Below are 18,417 nucleotides of genomic sequence, written 5' to 3' on the forward strand. Positions count from 1 at the left end.
AAAAAAAAAAAAAAAAAAAAAAAAAAAAAAAAAAAAAAAAAAAAATAGGAAATAAAAAATTTGACAACGAGTAACAAGCACATTCGTTATACGATATTCCTGTAGCTTTCTATAAGTCGTTATGTCGTTTTTCTACAGGAGATACACGGTGCAACAGCAACAGCAGCAACGTGGTAGCAGAGGCTACTCTGGGCAACCAGGAACAAAGGGAACAAAGGGCGCCCCTAATTGGTCCTTCATCTTCGATCCCGCGGGACGTCTGTGTTACTATTGGTCGATGGTGGTCTCGCTCGCCTTTCTCTACAACTTCTGGGTCATCATCTACAGGTTCGCCTTCCAAGAGATAAACGGTTAGTCTTTTTTTCCTGCGACTCGATTACATCCCCACTAGCTGATCGAATCGTTTGTTCTCGAGAAGAGATATCTTCTTCCCATGCAAATGATAGATTAATTAGCATGTCATTAATTATTGCTCCCTTCCGGATATCTGTTAATTCGAGTATTATAATAATTTTTGCTTGATCGCGAATCTTAATAATTACAAGTTATAGGAATTATAGGAATACCCAGAATTAATCATAGAAGTAATTATCATAATGGGATTATAATAATTAATAACATAATAATTATAATAACAAGTATTATAATAATTTTTGTTTAATGGCGAATCTTAATAATTATAAATTGCAGGAATTATTGGGATACTCAGAATTAGTCATAGAAGTAATTATTATTAGTAGATTATAATAATTAATAACAATAATTATAATAATTTTTGTTTAATGGCGAATCTTAATAATTATAAATTGCAGGAATTATTGGGATACTCAGAATTAGTCATAGAAGTAATTATTATCAGTAGATTATAATAATTAATAACAATAATTATAATAATTTTTGTTTAATGACGAATCTTAATAATTATAAGTTACAGGAATTATAGGGATAACCATAACCAGTCATAGAAATAATTATCATAAGCGAATTATAATAATTAATAAATTTTTGTTCTTTCCAATGGTTTGCAATTAATTCTGTGATTATAAATAAGTATTTTAAATTTTTAATTCATTTATTTGAATTATGGTGACGTCTAGATGTAATTCGTCTTTGGTTAATATATTATTCAATGATAGATTAATTAGCATGTTATTAATTATTGCTTCTTTCCGGACATCTGTAAATTCAAGTATTACAATAATTTTGGTTTGATCGCGAATCTTAATAATTATAAGTTATAAGAATTATAGGGGTACCCATAATCAGTTATAGAAATAATTATCATAAGCGAATTATAATAATTAATAAATTTTTGTTCTTTCCAATAATTTGCAATTAATTCCATGATTATAAATAAGTATTTAGAATTGAAATTTTTATTTCATTTATTTGAATTCTGGTGACGTGTAGATGTAATTCGTCTCTGGTTAATATATTATTTAGTGGAGCGTTATTTGCAAATAAATTTTTACCTCGGTACAACGTTTTTTGTGCAAAACACTGGGTTCATGAAATTAAAAGTGGGGAGCGTATATAAAATTACTTTTTAAATTATATTTGCAACTCTTACTTGTCATTTTTCATGAAATATTATTTATAATTTACAGTTGTGCAGAGAATTATGATTAAAATTTGATTTTACTTGTAGAAATATAAATTTTAATTCAATTATAATTTTTCAAAGGACAAATAATAGGAGACCTATATTAATTAATAAATAAGTACAAGTATATAAAAATATATATACATGTTTTTAATAAAAATGTGATTTTATGTTATTTAGGCGAAACACGCTGGGTATGGTTCTGCTTGGACTACTTCTCCGATTTTTTATACGTACTGGACATAGTATTTCACATTCGAACCGGATACTTAGAGGACGGTGTCTTGCAAACCGACGCGACGAAGCTGCGAAATCATTACACGAACAGCACTACGTTTTACATGGACATCCTGTGCCTGCTGCCCCTCGACTTTTTATACTTATCTATAGGATTCAACAGTATACTTCGAAGTTTTAGGCTCGTAAAAATATATCGGTAAGTCAAATGATTTTTATTAATTTAATTATTTATTTCCGACAAGTAATACATATTTTGTTAATTACTGCACATTAGAGTATCATAATTTTTAAGTTATTAAGTTTTCGCAATTATCATTTTTTTATTATTAATTTTTTAACAATTATGAAATATTTTCTTAGTTATTATATAAATAGTGTTTCCAATTATTCTAATTTAATAATTATCTTTCTTTATCGTTAAATTTCTAACAGTTATTATTGCTTAATTATCAAACTTTTCTAAGATATTAAATTTAGAATAAATTTTATCCTTTAATTGCTAAATTTTTAGTAAGAATTCTTGAGTTTTCATAATTAATTTGCATAATACTCGTGTCGTTCCACGAACAAAACGACGAAGTTTATCAGAATATTTATTATTTTTTGATTCTCTTCCTAAATTCAAATTTGGCGCGTTGGGTTCCTGCACTGCAGCGCCAACTCGCGTCGATCGCCTTCGAGTATCACCTCTAGGTATACGTATACGCTTGGTTTGTTCTATCTTCCATGAAGCTTTCTGCTCCTTTTAGCAATTTCCTTTAATCCTGGTCGGGATTTTAGAATCTTACACGTAGATATGTATCTAGATTTCTTAGAATTCTATCCAGAGACACGAAATGTCGATACATTGGCTGCTGGCCGATTTTACGACTGCTATATCGTAGTCTGTACCGCATAAATCGACAGCCAAATGGCACGCAACAACCAGTAAGATAAACAGCTCATTCCAATTGGAACGGAAATATGATATGAGGATAACTAGACGTATCAGTATTTCAATTCATATTTCGATAGCGAAGCTAAAGTTACCCCGTTGTTTCCATAATTCCTTTTATCTAGAATGATTTCCCAGATATTCCGGAAAAATTTATCGATTTTTCGTGCACTATTATGTGTTAAAAGAAAAAAAATATGTTCAAGCTGATAGATTCGTATTTTAGAGAGAATGTCGAAATTGATCATTATTTTTGGCACAATTTATCTTGATTTGCAATTCACCAAATTGTCGAAAGAATTTCAGTTACGACCAAAAATTTCCTTGATTACTTTTCTGGTGAATCGAAATACGATTTTTAAATGTTCTCGTATTTGATAAAATAAGGATTAATAATTACTCCGAATGAATTTCGAATTTAATATTATGACACTTTCGGAAATTCCTGCGAACTGACAAAGCGAAAATTTATCAAGCTATTCGAAATATTATATGCAGCGTTGATTATTGGAGTTTCAACTACTATTCTTTGCAAAATTGGCATAATCATAATAAGAGAGAAACGTATGGAAATGAAGAAAGGAATATAGGGAACATTTGATATTCAAGAAATTTTTTATATGTACAATTTGCAGCATATTTTAGCATATTATTCGTCCTTTGATTCATTTAAAAGATATTCACACGCATGGAAATGAAGAAAGGAATATAGGGAACATTTGATATTCAAGAAATTTTTTAAATGTACAATTTGCAGCATATTTTAGCATATTATTCGTCCTTTGATTCATTTAAAAGATATTCACATTTGAATGAAATGAAATTTCACACCTATGTAAATATGTAAAATTGTATCTATCCCAGGAACTTTATAAAAATAGTGCATTTACCAAAAGCAAAAAGAATGAATTAATTAATTAAAATAACACGAACTCGAAGGAACGTAAAAAGAAAAGAAAAAATATTTATCGCTAGTGAAACTAAATATTCGACACTTCCATTCCCTCTGAAAAGTACCAAAATGAAAAAAGAAAGAAAAAGGAGACAGAAAATTTGGTTGTAAAAAGGAAAAAAAATTGTTTTAAATTAATTTTAAAATATCGAATGAGTATACTCGAAGAATCAGACAGCCATTTTGTTAGTTAGGTTAGTTAAGCAAAAATTCCGCGACGAAAAAATGCTTATCGCCATATTTTAACGGATATTGCGGAAAAAACATGGCGTCCGCGCTGGAATCTGATGCAATCTTCTTTGGTTCATTTCCACACAGGTTCTGGGCGTTCATGGACAGGACCGAGCGACACACCAACTATCCGAATTTATTCCGCTCCACCTCCTTGATACATTATTTACTGGTGATCTTTCACTGGAACGGGTGCCTCTATCACATTATTTATAAGAACAACGGCTTCGGTAGTAAGAACTGGGTGTTCAGCGACTCGGAGACTGCGGACGTTGTGAAACAATATTTGCAGAGCTACTACTGGTGCACGCTGGCCCTTACCACCATCGGTGATCTCCCCAGGTAATTCGATTTCCTTCTTCGTAATTCGTTGCATTGTTCTTCTCCACGCTTCGTTTCGCGCGAAAATGGGAAGCTTTGATGGATTCTAAAAGCCTATAACCTAAGTTTTGTTTGCTTAAAAGGGAAAAGTTGTAATTGTTCATGGTCTTGTGCTTTAGACAGAAATTTAGACACTGATAATTGCTATAGAAAGATTGTATAATAGACATGATAGAATTTGAAAAATATTTCTCTCAAACTGTTATGTGAAAAGCGTTTAAAAGATACAGAACTTCTAACAATAAGTCACATAATGTTATAGAGTTGAAAGTAGTAACTAATTGAACATTTGCCTTAGAATAATTACTTGAGTATGGTATCCATATTTATAAATTTTTAGTACCTTGATCTGTGTAATAATAAATTTATTTGATTCGTAGATTGTATGAAAATGAAGTTCCAAGGTGCCAGTAATTACTTAAGAGCAGTTTAAAGAATATCTTAAAAATTGTTATGCAATGTAATATAACAAAAGATTTTTAAAAACATTAATGCATTAGTATCAAATAACCAAGTAAGTAATGCTGCTTTTCAAAATATGAATAGAAATGTAAAAACAGCGTTATTTATTTGGTTACCTAATATTTGTAACTGCTGTTAATTAAATTCCTCATAATGTTTGATAAATAAAGATTTAGCATTTAAGAGACACATAATACCTAGGATGCAGGAAAATTCTAGAGAGATCATACTGCAAGGAATGGAGATAAGTTACATGATGTCCTATAATGTATAGTGACTGAAACTAGGAATACTGCCAGGAATTTTTATAGTAACCTACCTTAGGAAGTCACCTGCAATGTCAGGTTACTTTGTTGACATTATACAAAGTATGTAGCTAACTAGTTGTAATATATAAAATGGCAAGAAGTTTCATAAATTCAATTAAGAAATAAATACAGGACTTTGACTATATTAAAATACGACTAGCTTGATATTTCTAAATTAATAAGAAAAGATATTGCTGTAAGTTTTATTATTTAAATATTACAGTTTCATATAGAAAACTTTATAATTTTAAATAAAAATTTAAAGACTTCTTAGTATAATGATATTCTTTTACATATAATACAAGTATCACATTAATCATTGCGCAGCACTATGAGTAGAGCATAAAATTATATTTCTACAATAATGGTTAGCACTTGACAATAAAAAGTTTAATAGATAAATACCATCTCAATATTTTATATTGAGGTTATATTCATACAGGTTATTCATATGAAATCACAAACTCGAGTTTTACAATTTTAAAATCATTGAAGAAGTTCAACACTACTCGCATATGTATATCTCATCAGCAAAACACGCTTTTCTGTTTTCTGTTTCGTTTGCAGACCGAGAAGCAAGGGCGAATATTTGTTTGTGATAGCTCAGCTGCTGTTTGGTCTGCTGCTGTTCGCTACGGTGCTCGGACACGTGGCCAATATCGTAACTTCTGTCAGCGCGGCCAGGAAGGAGTTCCAGGGTGAGTGAAAAGCAAATCCAATTATTTTCCTTTCACCCAATTCTTTTCACGAAAAATCGAACGCCTCGATTTATCACTGTACCATTGCAAGTGCGATTGTTTCGTTTTGAGAAACGTTCGTTGCACGTGACTGATCGACCGCGCGAAACGATCTGACGTGATTCGATGTAAACACGCCTGAATATGGCGCCACAAGCGCGCTACAAGCATACAAATTCAAATAATTTTGTCTGCATTCTGATTGGAGACGAAAATTTTGTTAGGAATGAATGAAATAACGATGATATATAATTAATTTTATTAATACGTCCGAAATTATTGGAGGAGTAATTTCATAATTCACAATTCTTGTCTCCATATTTATAGTTATTTCTAATAATCGTTTGGAAACTAGAGTAAGGTTATTACAGGTTAAGTACTATAGTGTTGCATTACAGTTTTTGATAAGTTCGGTATTATATATAACTTCGAATATAAACTTACGTGAACAGGTTTGAACGTTACCAAAATATATAGTATACTTGAATTATATTCTCGAACTTAAAGTTAGGTTAGGTTAGAAACACTTTGGTAAAAGTTACAATGAACGATAGTAAACGATTGTATAGGTTAGTAAATATTAGTTAGGTTTAATTTTTTATCAAGAGTGATATTTTAAAAATTTGGAACACTCTTCTATATTATATGAAATATTATAAACAAAAAATTTTAATCAATAACCATAAGTCTTTACTTATCCGCCATACAAATGTTATTCAAGAAATATATTTTCATTTGAGATATTATTTATATTAACAGAATTAAATATTTCTATTATTACAAATGATTATTATTAATTTAAAGGAAACAAAACAACTTTAATTGACGAAAACGAAGTGGAAAGAGTTAAATAAATTTTAATTCGTACATAATTAAAAATATATTTTCTGAAATTAAATACGACTTAAGAAGTATTTTATTCGATTAAATGAAACTTGAAATATATTCTATTCGGTTAAATATCTCATTCCAGCGTCAACTCTAAATTAATTCGCCATGAAACTACAAATTACAAGAATAAGCAATTAACCTAGGTAATTACTTCTAGTGCCTTGATTTTTATTCAGCTCGTTAAAATTTAGTAACAAGTAGGAAATGAATCATGTAGAATTTAAACCAGAATATTTCTATTATAAATTGATATACATTAATATGCACATATTTTTTTATTACAAATATATTATTAAATTTATAATCAAAAAATTTGATGAATCATTTTGATATTATTTGACAGTTATAATGTTCAAACATATAATTATAAATTTATAAACTTTTAAACTCTAGATTAATGAAATATTCAAATACTTAAAATACCAGCAGAATCAACAAAATTGAAAATTCTTTTCGACTCGTAATACATTATAGAAAATTCTTTTCAAATGAAGAATGCACTGTCTATATTTCGGTGTAGAATTTAACAGTAAATACACGTTTGCTTAAAAAGGTTGCAATTCTAATGCATCGAAGTCTCAGAGACGGGAGAGGAAATTGCCGGCATGCTTCTGCAATATCGCCCTAACCTCACTGAAATTGCAAACAGCGCTCTCTACAATGTCTGCGCCACGGAAAGCGAGCCGTTGGTTCTAAACATTTCGCATGGTCGCGATTAGAATCCCGGATGGGAATTACAAACTCCGTTGGAAAGTTTCCGATAGCCACCGCGAACCAGCTGATGTGTCCGACAGAGTACGAATAATTTTCTATTCAGTTAACGTGACCAGTGAAGAGGGCGCGTCATCTCGCGGCGTTCACCTGCGGCTCGTTTTAATCCAGCCCGCAGTTTTGCCGCATTCGCGTATTTCGTTCTACGTTCGCCGGTTCGTTTTGCTCCTGTTTCTGCATAGCCTCGTGTATTTCAAACGAAAACTAATGGAAAAAGGCTTTGAAATAGTTCCGTTTAAATGGAACTGTATTTCCATCCGCTGTTACCGTGTTCCAGTAATCGCGGGCGAAATTTTTGTCGGGGACTGTAATTGGGACATCAACGCGAGTAATTATAAAGGGATTTTAATTTGTTTGACAGATTTCAGTTTTGGATCATAAGTAAAATGCTTTTGGTACTTTGAGAAATTTATTTTTGAAGTATTTCTATATATAGGGTTCTTTATCATGGTGGAATTTGGTTTTGAGGTTATGTTTCTCGTTTCTTAGATTGGACGTTGAATCTTTCTTGTGAAATAATATATTAAAATGATTATGACTCAATAATTTACTAATGGTTAAAGAGCCCCCAATAATAAGGAATTAATTCACAATTGTAAGAAATGGTTACAGAAAATTTTGAAAAGAGATAATCGTTATTAGAATTCCCGTTTTACGTATGATTGTTTCATATTCAGTTTTATAAATTCAAATTTATAATTTTATATTTTAACTTAACCTAAAATTCGAAATCCTGTGAATTATAGAAAGTATTGCATTCGAATTTAGAAATTTCGGTGTCCCCCATCAAAATAAAGAATTTCGTGCTATTAAAAAGCAATTTATCATTTCGAATTTTAAGAATTTCGATATTTAAGGTCAAACTGAAGATCGACGAGTATTTTAAAGGTTTGGATAATAAATGGATATAATAAATGACAAGAATTCAGGGAACGAACTTAGAAATTTCTGAACATCGATATCTCGCGCTTTTAAGATCGATTATGCTTTACTTTGTAGAAGTTTCAATACTCTGGCGTAATTTTACTGCTTTGCACCAGTTCAAGCTTTGATGCACTGCGTCTTTTGTTATGCATCTTATTCCGAGAGTAAAAGGCTAACACAAAGGAAATTTTACTGTTTATGCACACTCAAGCTCTCCTCCATTTATTATTTTTACTTGGAAATCCCCCTGCTACTATACTTATTTAAACGTTTATCCATGTAAAGTGGCGCCGTAGAATTCGTTTTGCGCGCCATCTGCGTGTGTCACGGACATGTAGTGACATACCTATAGTAAATTTTCTAACGTTATGTTAAATACACGTACCTGATACTCGTAGTTTTGTCAAAATTCTTATCAGTTTTATACGACCAACAGTTAAAGAAAATTTAAATTACTATTTTAAAAAATAACCATGGTTGAATATTTAAAGGTCATCTATAATTAATATAAATGGTAGTGATTCTACATTAAAAAGCAAACGAGAAATATAGAATAAAATTTTTCGATATGAGGTCTCGTTTACGAGAAAATTAATCTTAAAGTCTATAGCGACATCTGCTGCGTTAAGATATATTTAGGTGCATGTGCGCCACACGTAGTCTGAAGTGACTTTCCTCAGAAACGGGTCCTTATATGAAAAAATGTTATACTACATTTTCGACTCAGTTTTTCACGTAGAATCACTTCTGTGTAATAAAAATTTCATAATGATGTTAGGAAAAATAAGGGAGTAGTTGCTATGTGGTCCATATACGGATGCTACTGGAAAAGTTTTGCTTTTCAAAATGCTATTAACCTGATGATATAAGAGTCAATCTGGATTATGTATTTCAACAAAATATATCAAATAAACTGATATTTTTCTTTTTCTTCGGGGAAATTTCTAACCAAAATTATTTTGGTAATTAACCTGTGATTTTAAAGTTCTTTTATTTTCCACATAACCTTAAACTGTTTATGTAAAAATAATAAGAAGTACTGTACGTTTTCCAGGATTATAATAAATGTTCGTAAACGTGGAAAGTATATTGATAATTTTGAACATTTTCGAATAATGTGGAATTATATGGTATCAGAGTGCACGAGATTAAACGTGATATATTTCCTTGGCTTTTTTATGATTTATTTCCTTCACTGTTCTCCTCACTTTACACAATTAAAACAGAATTTCAGCTGAAACAAATCGAAGGATTTTATCGAAGCACTTCTGCCATGTCACTCGAGAATTAACAGTTAATTGAGCACGTTTTCTGCGAATGGGGATATTAAAGGACAGAGACGACAAACGGTGAGGTATAATAAATTGTATCGAACCGTGATTCACGCGATATAAAAATTTTAATACCATGAATCTTTTTTAAAAAAATTTTTTATCCGTTAGTAATTAATTTACTATATAAAGAAAATATTGGAAAATGATAAAAACACAATTGAATTGTTTCAATTTTCATCAATTTACGATCAGGATGTATACATGTATACATATTTCAAGCTTCATAGATGTGTATCAGGAAAGTATTTATATTTTTGGGATGCATTTGTTTATACAAGGTGTCCCATTTAAATATCTCTTATTTGTAATGATTATGACAATTTATGTGGTATCAAAAGACCAATGTACAACAAAAAATTTTCATACTAAATTACAGTTTATTCGTGAATTGAATTGCAAAATATACAGTTCATATATTTATCAGAAAAGAAAAAAAAATGTGAGCAAAATCAAATTCCATATATTCAAAAAAATTATGCAAACCGAATGCAAATAAAAAGAATCGATGATTCACAGAATTAAAGTAAAAATACATTTCTTTTCTTTTAATACGAATTTAGGTGGTTACTTTTATATGAGACACCCTGTATATTAATAATTTTACCTCGGTGAATTTTAATATTTTTTAATTTAAATTTAATATTTTTAAAATATATTGGGAACTAGATATTCATTTATTTTGCGTTGGTAAAGGAAAAATATATAATGACATAGACCTAATTGCAATGTTTAATTAAAATAGTTATACAATAATATCAAATCGTATTCTATAATTGCGTATTACCGATAAAAATAGATTATCGATTGTATCGATATTACGAGTATTTCGTTACGCAAACAGATGAAGGTTATGTAACGACCAGGTCATCCTGTTCGTTTAATAAAAGTCACCACGACAAGCAACGACATCTACGATAGCCAGAACAGACTAACCCGAGTAAATGTGACGGCACACCGCATTCTTAATTATAAAACTCAACTGCTATTCGCAGTTTCCGGCAAGCTCGCCCCCTGGAGAATTACGTCGGCTTTCACGAGCCTGATTGCGCTGAATGGTTAACAGAGACAGGATGAAATTTGCAAACTACACTTTCGTCGTTCGTTTGGATACGGAATCGTGTTATTTCGCATACTATGAGAGATCCTGTTAAATCGAAGTAAACGGTGCAGTTTGACGACTGGAAATAGCAGTTTCGCGAGCATTCCTATCCTCCAGAGGACTTTAATGTCCTTGCACGCTATCATTCCTAGTAGCCAAGATCTGAGATGGTCTCTGTGTTTGGATATCTTACTGCAAATAAGCGAAAGTTCCCGCGTTTATGTTAGTTCGTTACTCGATTTTTCTCCTTTTCCTTGAAATACCAGTACTGCTAACTCGTCACGTGGACCTAAATACGTTCTACAGTAAAATTTCTGTTACATGAACCAATTTGGAGGTAAAGAGATTCCCATAAGAGAATTTCCAGGCAATAAAATAACAAACAGTTATCCCATAATTTGTTTTACTGAATTTAGTATGTAACATAATGTTAAAAATATTAACATCCGATATTTTTATTTGCAATTTTCATTTAATACTTAAGAATGGAATACAGGGTTACAAAGAGACGCCATTGTTTCTTCTTCTTCTCGACGAAATTTAAAAAATTAAACTTATCCGATGGACAATTATTATATACTTATATATAATATAACAAGTATAATATAAGTAATAATATAATAAGTATATAATAATTTTCCATCGGGTAAGTTTAATTATTTAAATTTCGTTGAGAAGAAGAAGAAACAATGGCGTCTCTTTTTAACCCTGTATTCCATTCTTAAGTATTAAATGAAAATTGCAAATAAAAATATCGAATGTTAATATTTTTAATATTATATTACAGATTAAATTCAGTAAAACAAATTATAGGATAACTGTTTGTTATTTTAGATATATATGGTTGTATATCTGGTTATCTCATATAAATAAGTATATGTATAATAATAAGTATATGTATATACTTTTTGAGGTTATTAGTATATACGTATACTTATTATTATATATATACTTATTTATGTAAGATAACCAGATAACCCGAACTTACCCTAACCTCAAAAAGAAACGGCTAGGCGAGAACGGCGGCCATCTTCTTTACCGCGCAGCGGGAGCATAAGCGTCGAAAATGGACGCCTGATGCGCGCGATAGATTATCCACGATGGCGAGTGCTTTTTACTCAGCCGGTCGTTGACGAATCGCAAACATTAACTATATTCGCGACGTGTAAAAAGCGGACGCAAGAACGAACGCGTACTCTTAATGCAGCCGATAGAACGTCGACGACAAACAAAAATGGACGTCGGTTTTACGCAACGCCGTTCGCCCCGGAGATCCGCGGCCATGATCATTACGAACTACAGATTGCCCGACTTCTTCTGCCCCGTTGTAAAAACGCATTAACCAACGTTTCTGCCGAGGGTACGAACACGAAAACAACATTTGTCGTAATTGCAGCTTCCGGCCTCGCCATTGCCGGAGATCTCCCCGTGAGAGAGGGTCATTTATACAGCCCAGCGATAATTTTGACCCATTCGGCCGAGCAACGACCAACGAGGGTTCTCGTTCGATCAATATTTAACGGCAATTTCCGGGAATCGCTCGGACATCGAAGATTTTCTAGGTGCAATCCGTCTTGCCTGGTTTGAGAACTCGGAGAGACCTGATTTCGTTGCCTACGTTTAGTTCTGTACTATTTTTCAGCGCTTCTGAGTAACGTCGTTTGCATTACAGGAAGTAGGAGAGAAAGAGAAACTATCGTAGGGGATTGAGAAAATTGTGGAGGGACATATACAGGGTGGTTTATAAGTCGTGGTACATGATCACGATAGGATCAGGGGTCTTTTAATCAAGAGTAACCAAATGTTAGGACTTATTTTGTATTAATACTCCATTCTAATCATATTATGTAGTACATTTCTGTGCTTCATACGAAAATTAGCATTGTCCAAACTCTAGAAAGACCCATTTTTTAAATAAAAGTCCTCATTCTTGAATTTCTTTCAAGTTACTGATGTTTAAGGTTAGGTAGGGCTAACACTATTGAATGTATATAGTAAATGTACCAAATATTCTTTAGAATCATGTAATATTATATATTAAGGATGCAGGCTGTATCCTTTTGTGTATAATATCTATTATATAGGGTGGTCCAATTGAATAGAATCAACATAAGTATCTGTATTTTTTTAAACTATAACTACTGACTTCTAACTTGTAATACGTTAATATATATGTATATATGTTAATAAATATGTATATACATAATTGTATTCCTATTTCAATAAAAATTAATATTAATTTTGGCAAATGACACTGCATAATTTCAGTGGCTGCAAAAATAAAATTCCTGTTAGTCATTTTGACAGTTTTGGCATGTTATAGTGTTACAATGAAATCCTATATACTATTTGTCATAGTTTTATAGGATATAAAGGAGAAATTCAACGAGCTTATAAAATCTACAATAATAAAATCCAACTTACCAGAGTCACGTAATGCAAACATAATAGAATTTGCGTTAACTGTTTCTGTACTAGCTGTACAAACAATGTCAAGTATTCCTCGTTATCATTACAGATCATGCTTGAACTGTGTAGATTTTGCACGTAGTGTGCAAACTCAAATCCTGATGTAGAGAATGCTAGGTATCGTACTGTGCTGTCTTAATTTTCTTCGTAAAATCGCTGTTTCCTAAGTGCAGTGATTTCTTCGAGCATTTCGCGTTACACACACGCTGATCGACTGAAAGTACAGAGGGAATTTCAGTTACCGATCAATGTCTCTAATGAGTATCGTCTACTCTCTTCTCGTGCACCTTTAGAAGGCATTTTCCAGGAAGGTTCCTTTTAGAAGGATGGTTCCTCTAACAGTAAAGGGTAAGTGAAGTTCGGCAACGACGTGGAATTTCCTCCGGGTCTAACTTCTCGGTCATTGGACCGTTACAACAAACTGACCCCTCGTAAACTCCTGCTTTACGACACATCTTCAACCCCTGGACGATGGATGCCGGGTCACCGCTGACACAGCTTCCAGAAATCCTTTGTTTCAAACAAAGATAACATAGTGTCGCATAGACTCTCTTCTCCATGTTCGAATTTTAAATAAATGTGCCTAGTAACCATTGAAATTAAAAGTTCTTAACGGTATACACGAATTTAATAGTAATTGCTAATAGCATATTTCCCATTTCTACATTGGGTTTTACGAGAAGAAAGAATTTACTTGGAGCACATAGATCCACATAGAAATGTGACAATTGTTCTTGTCATATATACATTAACTACGTGGTAATTCAGAAACGAACATTCTGTACTTTTGCACAGAGAATGTATAAATATTGTTTATTTTTATAAGTACGCTTATAATAAAAATAGTAATAAGTTAGTGCATAGGAGAATAATAAAGATAATAATAGAATGATCTTGCTAATATACTAAAATAAAAATAAGTGAATAACGTATAATAACACATAAACATAATAACCTCGGTGGTATAACAAAATAAATAAAATAAAAATAATAATACGTTAGTGCATAGTAAAATAATAAATGTAATAATAGAATGATCTTGCTAATATAATAAAATAAAAATAAGTGATAAACGTATAATATATAAAAATAATAATCTCGGTGGTATAACAAAATAAATTAAATAAAATAAAAATAATAATGCGTTAGTGCATAGGAGAATAACAAAAGTAATAATAGAATGATCTTGCTAATATAATAAAATAAAAATAAAAGAGTAACGTATAATAACACAAAATAATAACCTTGATGGTATAACATAATCAATAAAATAAAAATAATAATAAGTTAGTGCATAGTAAAATAATGAAAGTAACAATAGAATGATCTTGCTAATATAATAAAATAAAAATAAGTGAATAACGTGTAATAACACATAGAAATAATAACCTCGGTGGTATAACAAAATAAATAAAATAAAAATAATACGTTAGTGCATAGGAGAATAATAAAAATAATAATAGAATAATCTTGCTAATATAATAAAATAAAAATAAGTGAATAACGTATAATAACACATAAAAGTATAACCTCGGTGGTATAAAAAAATAAATAAAATAAAAATACGTTAATACATAGTAAAATAAAAGTAATAATAGAAATAATAATAAATAAAAATTAGTGAATAACGTATAACACATAAAAGTGATAACCTCGGTGATATAACAAAATAAATAAGACAAAAATAAAATAATGAAAATAATAATAGAATATCGTAAGCATAATAAAATAATAATAGAATACCGTAAGCATAATAAAATAATAAAACTAGAATAACTAGACATAATTAAGAACAAATAAATTCAAAGATCCAAAAATATAAAAATTCCAAGTTGGACTATACGGATTTTCAATCCGGATGAACCGGAGAACAACCAAATCCGAATAAACGGTGTGATGCATTGTGCCTCCGAGTAAAACGAGGCTCCCCCCCAGTTAGAACTAAGCAACGTCAACAAAACCCTCGATCGGAACGAGACTTTTCGTCGTCGGTTAATTACCACGAATGCACACCATCGTCTTCCATCGTTCGTATCGGGTCGATGAAGAATAAACGATCTGGGTTGCCTCGAGTATCCCGGCCTACTCTTGCAGCCGTGAGCCTGGAAGTATTGTTGCGTCTGCATCTCCGGTTAATCGACGTGCCACTCAGGACCGTGGAAAGCGATCGTCCTTTGCCTTAAGAGGATTCTCGACGTTCCCAGCGACATTGCGTTCGATCCGCCATCGCGATGGCGCTCGAGCGTCGCTGGAACGCGTGAGCGCGAAGACAGACCGGAAGTAGGCATGGTTAGAGGCAGAAATGGCCAACGAGTCTTTTACAAAACGATTTTTGCCCGATTATAGCTGTCGAGTAGACGATTTCAACACTCAAACGCAACTCATTAGTATCATAATTAACCCTTTGCACTCGGCGACCTTTTCGTCACAGAAACATAGTAATTCGAAGACTTTGTGCCATAAAATCGACGATATTTTCAAAACGGTAAATTAAAGAAATGCAAATTAATTGTAAGACGTGGAATTATTTTACCTCGATATTCCATGCGTCGTTGGGCAATTTTAAATTCGAGATATTAATTAACATTAACGATCTTTAGATTCTGATTAACCCCTTGTTCTACGCCGAAACTCGGAAAAAGTCGTGCCAAACCCGTGCGTCCGAATGGTCGGGGAGATTAAGATCACGAGTTAGACTCGAGATATTCACGTTTGGCCTGAAATGTCGATCACGAGTCATACTCGTGATATCCACGTTTAGTCCGAAATGTCGATCACGAGTCAGACTCGTGATATCCACGTTTAACCCGAAATGTCGATCACGAGTCAGACTCGTGACCTCCACGTTTGGCATGAAATTAAACAACGAGCCTGACTCTTGATATTCAAGTTTGGCGTAAAATTTTCATCACGAGTGAAATTCATTCAATTCGTCATCATATATATATATGTAACGAAGTTGGCCACTGCTGTTATGGCTTTGGCACCATTTTCGCGGCTTCGAATTTCGAGATTTTAGTTTAACCACCGGGCCTCGAGTGTTCGATGCACACCACTGGAAGGGAACGAAATTACGGGCTGAATTCGTGTCGACGAGCAGAAGTTCTGTGGCATGAAAGTAATCGTGGAAAGCCCTCGAACGTATTCGACTTAAGCGGCATGTTGGTTAAAGAATCGCGGGAGCACGACGATGCAGCGTTTACGTGTCGTGGAGAGGTTAGGTCCGTGTGGGCGAGGTTTGTGGAGAATGTACTATCCCTGACAAAAAGTTTTTCGCTGAACTCAGTAATACTCTTTCGTTATTTTCGCCTGGATGATAAAAGCAGGTTAAATTATTTTTGTTTTTATTTATATTAATATAAACTTATGATTTGATTATGAAAAATATATATAGCTGTTGCATGTACGATAATATTAGATAAATGGTTTAGAAATTCGTTGAATTTTGTGCACTTAAAACTACTTGTGTATGAAATATAATTATAGTTACGTGATTAGTATTCCTCATAATCGTGACATTTGTCGTGAAAAATTAAGTTTATACCTGTCTTAGAACATTTTACTTCTAAGAAGCTATAGTATGTTTAAATAATTATTTGAAAGTTTGTTGCCAAGGATAGTCGATATTTTTGTGTCTTCTCTGTTTAGAATTTTCTCTTTGAAAAGATTGAATTTCGTAACTTTTCCTTTGCGTCTACGAAACTTAGTTCTGCAGTTGAGGTTAGGTTAGGTTTGAAATAGCTTTAAGGAGTGTGTGTCTAGTTTCCTTTGTACCTTATGGTTCAGTTATATAGAGGATAGTTCTGTATGAAGCAGACGAACATAAAATGTACCTGTAATAGAATTTTTCTAACTTCTTTCTCTTTTTCTTCTTTTTTCGTTTTTATTTAAACAATTTTAACCTCCAAAAGGAGGTTACTCTGCGTTATAACTTCTTAGTTTGGGATTTTGTTCTTGAAAAGACTAAATTTCGTAACTTTTCTTTCACGTTCGCTTAATTTATTATTAATCTTGGGATTGAGGTTAGGTTCGTTCCAGAAAACTTGAAGAGCATGTTTCTCATTTTATTCCACAGCTGGTAATACACTCCTGCAGAATGTAAATAGAATTTTTGATGCACTATGAATAACTAAATGTACAAAAGAATTTATAGTTTCTTAGCTTGGGTTTTTGTTTTCGAGAAGGTAGAATTTTATAAGTTTTGCGCGTTCACATAACCTGTACGTTCCTTCTCGGTTCGTGAGTGATGTAAATATACTTATGGTATATACATCTCGTTTTATTGTGTATTTTCGGTCTGTTTGCGAGAGTTAGGTGCGCGTGAATTATAAATGAAATGAATTATTACACGATAGCATGTCGAGTTGGCTGTTCTACACCCGCCATCTTTGTTTATAAACGAAGCTGCAACAACACAGTGGAAATTACCTCGGTACACGTAAATACTTCAAAATGTAAAGAGGAGAATAAATTAGGAAACTTTCTAAATCACTATGTTTAATTCGTCTGATTCATCGGATGAATAATAATTCCGTGATTATGCAGTTTCAGGATTTCTTCCGATTTTGTGTATCTGACATTTGCATTTGAAACATTAGCGTTTTCATGCGCATTATTCAGTAGATCGACGGTGCCAGTCGTGTTCCCGGTGTGGCACGTCGAGAGTTATTTCACATTCAGCTGAAACCACCGGCTTTATTTACAACGGGCAGTCGGACGACGAACAGGTTAATATTGTAAATGTAATCTCGCGGAATCCGAAGAGAGACGCGAAATGGTCCGTGGCGATCCCGTAATGGCGGTATTCCCGTTCTTCCGTTTCGCAATTTCCTTCGGGGAATTGGACTACATCTTGCCGGCGCGACGCTGATGGGATATAAAATTTCATTTTGTGCCCGCGCGCCTAAATCCGCCGGTAACTCTCGATCCTCGCTATTTTACTTTCGATACGTCCCTTTATCTCCCTAATTGCTATCATCGTTGTACGATTCCCGAGAAGCGCGGCAGATTTAAATGACGGAATTTGGTACAGGCACGATGCTCCAACGATTTGCTCTGGGTGCTTCACTGGGTGCTTTAGA

At 32.5% G+C, this 18,417-nt stretch overlaps 1 protein-coding gene across 1 annotated transcript in view; it reads left to right on the top strand.

Annotated features, from left to right (window-relative positions):
- Nucleotides 1–5,809, top strand: part of LOC108554904 (cyclic nucleotide-gated cation channel alpha-3) — a gene marked incomplete at its 3' end in the record, with an annotated part of 308,264 nt that extends 302,455 nt beyond the window's left edge. Inside the window, exons 6-9 of the mRNA XM_017910317.1 lie at nt 139–350; nt 1,784–2,039; nt 4,048–4,302; nt 5,679–5,809. Of these exons, the coding sequence (XP_017765806.1) occupies nt 139–350; nt 1,784–2,039; nt 4,048–4,302; nt 5,679–5,809 (854 nt within the window). The remainder of the gene's footprint in view (nt 1–138; nt 351–1,783; nt 2,040–4,047; nt 4,303–5,678) is intronic.
- Between the last annotated feature and the right edge of the window lie 12,608 nt (nt 5,810–18,417).

This window comes from Eufriesea mexicana, unplaced genomic scaffold (assembly GCF_001483705.2).
Source record: "Eufriesea mexicana isolate 0111107269 unplaced genomic scaffold, ASM148370v2 scaffold115, whole genome shotgun sequence".
Taxonomy (NCBI): Eukaryota; Metazoa; Arthropoda; class Insecta; order Hymenoptera; family Apidae; genus Eufriesea; species Eufriesea mexicana.